Here is an 8,105-nt window from a genome sequence, read left to right as displayed (position 1 = left end):
CATACTGAGGAACCAGTACCTCGGTACCACAAGTCATAAAGATTACACAAAGCTATGACTAACCACTTCCAAGTGACTACAGAACATCCAAAGACCCTTTTACTCAGTTAAAAAAACAAAAAACAAAAAAAACCTGTACAAAGCAGGTCAAATCTGGCAGCAATGGGAGCCAGAAAAATATGTTTAAAACTGCAAAAATTTTGAACATTTATGGCAAATATCAGTAAAATAATATTTTTTGGTGAATCAAATGCAGTAAAAAAAACATATAATTTGTGACCACATTACAAAAGAATGAATTAGTATTTGTAAAAATACAGATTTTGGATGTGGACATTGTGTACCGTTTTGGACTGTTTTCATTTTATTTATTGATGTAATTTTTTTTTACAGTGTTCATGTAAGCTGATACATCATTCTGTGATTTTACTATTCTCTGTCATTTGTAAAAACAAAACTGTAAAAATCTGTAAAAGGACAGTTTAAAAAATAACTAACTATTTTCCAAATGTTTGGATACAGAATTTTTCTTTGAATTAATGGCAAATATCTTTACATTTTTTATTTATTTATTTGCTGATTTAAATATAGTAAGTCAGTGTAATTTCACAGTCCAACATTGCAAAGGAATAAATTTTAAAGGGGATATAATTAAGTTTTCAGTTTGTTTTGTTTTTAACAACATGTAAATTAATACTTTATTCCTGTGATTTTACTCGTTGTTATCTGTAATTTAACACAACAGGGTTAAAATCTTAAATATACATAACTGTAAGGATCACAGGTAAAGGCTGCTGAGTCCAGTGTAACCTTCAGACTGTGTGCTGACTCTCAGTCTCCACATGCTCCAACTCAGAAGCACTTTATTTGCGGGTCATTCAGAATCTGCAGCCTGTCAGTGTGAGTCTGCAGATGCCTGAATCCTCCTCTCTGCCTCGGAAGATGCCTCAGTGCTCTCGTCTAGGTGGGAGAGGCCTGCTGGGTGGAAACCTGACAGAAAGTCGACTATTCCTTCTAACGAAACTCCAGGAGGAGTTAACCTGTAGCAAGGCGTTGGTTAATCTTCTCTGGACTCTCTCACAGCCTTCAAAGTGCTGCCACTCAGCCAGTCTGGAGCTCATTCTCTCTAAACGGAGCAAAACTTCAGTCTGGGGATGAAAATATCGGTTGTGTCCAAGAAGCTGTGGTGCGTCCACAAACAGCTGATCCTGCTGCTCACTCCACTCGTGTTCCTGCCTTTACTTTTTACTCTACCGGAGAAGGTGAGTGGGGTTTTTTTTTTCCTTTTTTTTTACGCTACGTGTGCGTCTTTACGCGTCAGGTGTAGGAACAGCAGGTGAACCGTAGTAATTCGTCACATTCCCGTCCTGTATGGATATATACCAAGAGCACAAGCGAGACTTTTATGTGTCCCGATGCTTAAAGAAATGCTTCAGTTGGAGCTAATCTAACTTGGTAATCATGTAAGTCTTTTCTCATGAGTGATGAAAATGCCCAAATATTCTTGTTTCAGCTTCTCAGATCAGAGCATTGGCTGTAAACTGAACATCTCAGAGAGTTGCTCAGTTTAAAGTTGAAGGTCATGGGCTCTGAGAAGTTCTGATGGGAACATTCTGACTATTTGTAGACAAACAATGAATCAATGAGTTGCAGCTCTTGACTCCAATCTAAATGTAAAACGCGAATAATGATAATAATCTATTATTTCATTATGGTTATGTTAAACTAGTGTTCAAGTATGTGGCATGCATTTTAGTTGATCCTCAAAAATGCCTCCCACGCAGACATGAACACATTGTCTCTGTAACTGTTGTGCCACTGACATCCACAAAAACAAACAATACACCACCTGCCTAACACACTCCTCATTCCAGTGTTTTCTGTTGTCTTTCTTGTGACAAGTTGCTGTTCTTGAAGTTGGCCGAGCATTAACGATCACATGTTGCTCATCTTTTAGGAGGGAAAATGTCTTTACGTGGTGGTGCTGATGGCTATGTTTTGGTGTACAGAGGCCCTTCCTCTGGCTGTCACAGCGATACTTCCAGTCTGCCTCTTCCCGACGATGGGAATCCTTCCAGCCAAAAAAGTCTGCCCTCAGTACTTCATCGAGACCAATTTTCTCTTCCTCAGCGGCCTCGTGATGGCATCGTCTATTGAGGAGTGGGGCCTGCATCGTAGAATAGCACTGAAGGTGCTTACTATTGTTGGAGTAAAACCAGCCTGGTGAGAACACAGCTTTACTGGAGGGCAGTTTAAAGGATGATTCTGTATTTATCTCATTTTGAGCGACACTCACTAAGAAAGTAACCAGTAATGAACCCGTGCTGATTTTTAAAAAGTGTTGCCCAATGTATCTAAACATATCATATGTATTGGTAAGGTTTGCTAAACCTGTAATACCCACTTGTTTTAGGCCACAGACAGGCCAGCTGCACTGATGTGGGACTGTGAATTGAATTGTCTTCACAGGCTGATACTGGGCATGATGCTCACCTCGTCCTTCCTGTCCATGTGGCTCAGCAACACGGCCACAACAGCCATGATGCTCCCCATTGCGAATGCCATCCTGGAGAGCTTGTTTGGCGACCTGGAGACCCTGAAACTAAAGTGCAAATCCCCCGAGGATCACGAGAGCGCTGTGATAAATGGTACATTATATTCTCTTACACTTTTCCCTGAAACCTTGGGACACTACCTGCACAGCATCTTAACTTAAAGCTGCTTTAAAAAATATCTTTATATCAACAATAGAAGAAATGTCTGTGTGTAGTGTTTAGGTAGGGATTTAAGCATCTTTTAACACTGTTTTGGTTTTCTAGCCAAAAACTGGAATGTTGTAGTTCACTCTTAGTCCTTTCATAGCCACTTCAACAACAGCAGAAGCTCTGTAAAACATTTAAAAATACTTATCTGCTTAAAAAAAAGAATACTTCCCAGTAAAGGCTTTGGGACTGAGTGAATACTGGACAAATATTTTTCAAATGGACAGAAAAAGAAATGAATCACTATGTCACTGCATATCTGTTAAAATTTTAAAAGGTGACAATATGCTCATTTTTATAGTTTGTTTAACAAAAAAATCTGTGAATTTATGTTTATGATCATGTTTATTGTCACTTTATAAAACATGTGTACACAGACAGTGAAGATGGTTGTTGTGTTGTTTTAACTTTGCCAGTTTGTGATTTAATATGTAATCTACTATGTGAACTTTGTGCGGTCTTTCCATAACACAAAATCGTCACACACAAAGTTAGTCCATCTTTAAGTAGTAATTGATTAATGGTGACTTATTGACTTAAGTCATATATTAAATATATCAAAAGTACAACAACCTGACAGGGGTGAAAGTAATTTTTTCTCATGTTTATACTCTGTGGAGATCAGTTTTCTAGTTTCCTTTCAACTATCATAAACTCTTTATTTTCTTTCAGGCCAATCTTCTGTGAAGCTGCATTCACTGCCCTCAGTGCCTTCGGAAAAACAAATACTGTCAATAGAGGGGTAAGAACAACACAGATAATTTGGTAGTAAAGACATTTTACAACTCTCATATCTGTCTGGGGCTACAACCTGAACACAGTTAGCTTTGCTTAAAGGCTGGAAACAGAGAAACAGGCTGTCTAAAGGTAACAAAAGGAAATCCATAAATAGTTTAGAAAATAACCCTCCCTAAAAACACAACCAGTCCTATTTACTCTTCTGTTACAAGATATAATGTTGTAACTGGTGCTGGTGGGTGGAGTTTGTTACTTGTAGACAGGACCAGGCTGCATCTTTTCCAGTCTTTATGCTAAGCTAAGCTAATAGGCTGTAGCTTCATATTTGTCACTGACTCATGAGAACGATATTCATCCTGAGATCTATAAACTGATAATGCTTTGAAAGGACGGATGCAGCAGAGCAGCCTGACCTGAGGACAGCCGAGGAGATCCGGTCAGAGTCGATGTATCAGCTCAACGTGTGGAAAGGGTTCCTGATCTGTATTCCCTACGCAGCCAGTATCGGAGGAACCGCCACGCTGACAGGCACCGCACCAAACCTCATCCTGATTGGACAGCTGAAAAGGTAGCTTTTTATTTTGTGCAGCATTTAAACTGACTCTGCTACATAAAAAACATCCTTTTCCAGCTGTTTGACAACAATCATTTTTTCCTTTAAAGCTACTTCCCAGACTGCGATCTGATCAACTTTGGCTCCTGGTTTGCGTTTGCTTTCCCGCTCATGCTTATCTTCCTGGCTTTGGGATGGCTATGGATCTCATTTCTCTATGGTGGATTGAATACAAGGTAAACTTCTGTATATTATCATGTTACACTGATATTTTGAGCATTAGAAGATGTATACAGCCAGGCTTTGTCATAAGTGTGGTTTTTATACGAGTAAAAAGACATAATTTTAAAGAACATTATTATGACAATTAGTTCCCAAACTCTGTCTCCAGCACCTTTTCTTTTATTTCAGACTGTGCTTTGCGAGACATGACCGGAGAGCCCAGGCAGAGGCCCGAGCCAAGGCTGTAATAGAGGAAGATTACAGAAGACTAGGGCCCTTAAAGTGAGGACTCGTGTATGTCTTCAAATCTCATGCAATAGATGCTGACTCACTACATGTCTGTCAGAGTCTTTATCTCACTTTACTCTGCATCCTTGATTTCAGTTTTGCAGAGGGAGCCATCTCTTTCTTTTTTGTGTTGTTTGCCGTTCTACTCTTTACAAGAGATCCTAAATTCGTCACTGGCTGGTCCGTGCTTTTTAAACAGGGGTAAGAGGAGCACGATTGCTTGTAATACTAGCTCGTCCATTTGGAAGTCGAACCAAGTGTGTACGTACTTTTTGAAACCTGTTGATTATCTCATTCATCACTCATTACCTCGTTCATTTTCCTTCTCCCTCTGTTGTCCTGCAGGTACGTCTCAGACGCAGTCACTGGAGTGATCATTGTGTCTATATTGTTCTTCTTCCCTTCACAAAAACCTTCTTTCAGATGGTGGTTCGACCCTCAAGGTCAGTCACAACTTTTCTATTAATGTTTCATTTACAACACTGTAAAAATGACCCCACTGAAAAAAAGAGTGAAAATTTTGCAGCAAGGGTTAAAAAACAAAACACTGTAAAAAAAAAAAAAAAAAAAAAAAAAAAAAAAAAAAAATGGTGCAATATTGTAGTATCCAAAAGCTGTACAAAATAATGTTACCTGTCAAATTATATATATATATATATATATTAGCAGATTTAAATACAGTAAAAAAAAATTAGGATCACACATTATAACGCAACCGATTGCTATTTGTAAAAATACAGATTATTGTTGTAGTCATTATGTACATATATATGTTTTTTTTGTTTGTTTTGTTTTGTTTGTTTTGTTTTGTTTTAGCATGTAAATTGTAATTTCAACACTGTAACACTTTACAAATGATCACCTTCTCCTTAATGTGCACTTTTTTTTCAGATAACTGCAGTCAAATACAATAATGCCATTTTTGCAAATTTAGATACAATAAAACAGTATAATTTTATGGTTACACATTGTTAAAGCAAAACATATTTCTTGCAAAAACAGAGATTTTTAAAATGAACATTATGTACAGTTTTGTCTTGTTTTTGTTTTTATTTTTTATTGTCAAACATAAAGTAATGCTTCATTCGATTCCACTATATATATTATCTCCAGAAAAATGTTTAAAATTTAACAGGGAAAAGCTTTAAAAAATAGTTAAAACAGCTCAAAATAAATGACCAGTTGTAATCCTTGATATACTTCTTTAGATTTTTTTCAAATAATGACTACTATCTATAAAACTATGTCATATTTTTTCAATTTTAATACAGTCAACATTGTAAATAAAATAATTGCTGTTTGTAAAAATATACATTTCGGATGTGAAAATTATTTACAGTTTTGGCTGTTTGTTTTTCTTTTGTTTTTTTACAGTAAACTATTAAACATAGCATTTTGTCTGTGATGACCTAATTTACTATCTTTAAATTAACAAGCAAGGAAATCTATTAAACAACAGTAAAATGTTTCAAAAAATACATTTAAAACTGTTCATTTTTTACAGTGTTGTGCTCTGATTTCAATATCTAATATTTTATATGCAAGGATTTGAATGACTCTGATATACAGTTGAAGATAAACAAGTTTGAGATGCACCATGGGTTTAGATCAGGTTAGGTCAAAAGTTAATATCTATAAACAGACATCTGTGATGAATTCATGCACATGGTGTCTCTAGTACAGCGATTGCAAAATACAGCAAGTAAGCCGAGGAATGTTAATAATGTAGATTAGAGAGTCTGAGTAAATTTCCCGTCTGGAAGTGAGACTGAAGTTTCTCTGTTTCTGTGATTAGAATAATCTCTCAAAGTTATGTTGTCACACTTTGGGCTTTTTGTTTATGTGTGTGTGAATGTGTGTATTTCGTATTATTCATGTCGCAGAGACTGATTTGTTGACACATTATGGAGACTCACCTCTATTTTGGGGACAGGAAGCAAGTCTCGGTGACAAATATCATTCAAACAGTCAGAGTTTGGCAAGATATAGGTATAGTTGTGGTTAGAGTAAGAATCCAGGAAATTAATATAAATCAGTGTGTGTGTGTGTGTGTGTGTGTCTGTGTGTGTGTGTGTATGTGTGTGTGAGTACAAACTTAATGCACGTGTTTAGTGTGCTGGAGACATGAGGCACGTGTGTGTGTGACTCTGTATATTATGTTCAGCTGGTCAAATAAACCACTGGACGCCTGCAAAAAAAAGCAAATCATTTGTCCCTCTCAGTGTGGGTCCGACTTCATAAAAGAAGAGAATAAAATCTGGCTGGTTGTGTTTAACAGAGTGGAAGATGAGCTTTAAAAGCAGAACATATAAGAAATAAAGAAGTACAAAAACAGTACAAAAGTAAATCAAAATTTCAGTATTTAGTATAAAAATCTAATTGCGTCTCAGCTTTCTTTAAAATGTAAAACTCAGACTCACAGACTTTTTGGCTGCCAAAAGCACCTGATAGTGTCACAAAAGATTCACAGTTGTGGTTACATTTCTGTTATTATGCTGAATGTTCTGAAAATGAATGTAGCTATTGATAAAGATTTATAAGCTGTAAATGCACCTGCTTACTTTATTCACAGGAATTAAATTAGCAGACATTGTTTGCACACTGAAGAGCAGTCTTTAAATACCACCTAAGAGGTTTAATCACATTAATCTGAGCAACATTTTGTAGAAAACATTGTGTGAAAAAAAAAACATGATATATCTTAAACATTTCCAAACGTCAAGAGATTGAGATTATCATTTTAAAGTTCTGTGACATCAGTGATTTACATTAACTTATATTTTGCTACATATTTGATCAAATTGTTGAATTAAAATGCTTAATTCAATTGGTCTATGATGCAGTTTACTCAAAGAGCGTCTTGTTCTTTCCTGCAGCTTCAAACACTCCTTATGTCCCTCTGCTGTCGTGGAAAAAAGCCCAGGACTCGGTTCCCTGGAACATCATCCTGCTGCTCGGAGGAGGCTTTGCTATGGCCAAAGCTTGTGAGGTAAAGATGTTGACACAAGTCAAAAACAAAAGATGTTCTTTCATCCTAAATGCTCCAGCAGAAAACAACAGGACTTCTTTTTGGTTCCTAAAGACTTGAAGACTTCTTGAGAGGTGAAAACGTCTTGAAGAACCAAAAAGAAGTCCATTTGTTTTCTACTGAAACCCTGAGGATGGTGAGCAGGTTGACTGACACACAGATATTGTCTCTCATGTTTGATGTTTTTGTATTTAGTTTTTCATGCCTATTCACTGTCTTGCCGAGAGTTTGAGGAGACCATCAATACCATTACAGCGCCCGTCTGTTAATGACCTTAACAGACGGGTACAGTAAAATTTGAAAAATATCCTCAATTGTGCTCAATTGAAATGGTTTTTGACTTTCTCCAAAAAGAGTTAATGCACTTTAGGATGATGGTCACTGTCTTTTCAAATAAATTTAGACGTAGGAAACATTTAACTTACACGACTGCTGGAATGCTGGTAGAAAACTGTTAAATGTGTTAATGTATAATATTTTACCGATGCAGCCACTTATTTCCAACTGACAGCTG

The 8,105-nt window shown here is 36.6% G+C and overlaps 1 protein-coding gene across 1 annotated transcript in view; it reads left to right on the top strand.

Moving 5' to 3' along the window:
• Window positions 1-1,154: 1,154 nt before the first annotated feature.
• Window positions 1,155-8,105, top strand: part of slc13a3 (solute carrier family 13 member 3) — a 13,299-nt gene continuing 6,348 nt past the window's right edge. Inside the window, exons 1-10 of the mRNA XM_008293781.1 lie at window positions 1,155-1,262; window positions 1,958-2,223; window positions 2,470-2,648; window positions 3,435-3,504; window positions 3,889-4,068; window positions 4,164-4,289; window positions 4,465-4,557; window positions 4,660-4,764; window positions 4,909-5,006; window positions 7,440-7,552. Coding sequence (XP_008292003.1) covers window positions 1,155-1,262; window positions 1,958-2,223; window positions 2,470-2,648; window positions 3,435-3,504; window positions 3,889-4,068; window positions 4,164-4,289; window positions 4,465-4,557; window positions 4,660-4,764; window positions 4,909-5,006; window positions 7,440-7,552 — 1,338 coding nt within the window. The remainder of the gene's footprint in view (window positions 1,263-1,957; window positions 2,224-2,469; window positions 2,649-3,434; window positions 3,505-3,888; window positions 4,069-4,163; window positions 4,290-4,464; window positions 4,558-4,659; window positions 4,765-4,908; window positions 5,007-7,439; window positions 7,553-8,105) is intronic.

Source organism: Stegastes partitus, unplaced genomic scaffold (genome assembly GCF_000690725.1).
Source record: "Stegastes partitus isolate 25-593 unplaced genomic scaffold, Stegastes_partitus-1.0.2 Scaffold20, whole genome shotgun sequence".
NCBI classification, from domain to species: Eukaryota; Metazoa; Chordata; class Actinopteri; family Pomacentridae; genus Stegastes; species Stegastes partitus.
The sequence above is the reverse complement of the archived record's forward strand: the minus strand, read 5'-3'. Positions and strand labels throughout refer to the sequence as shown.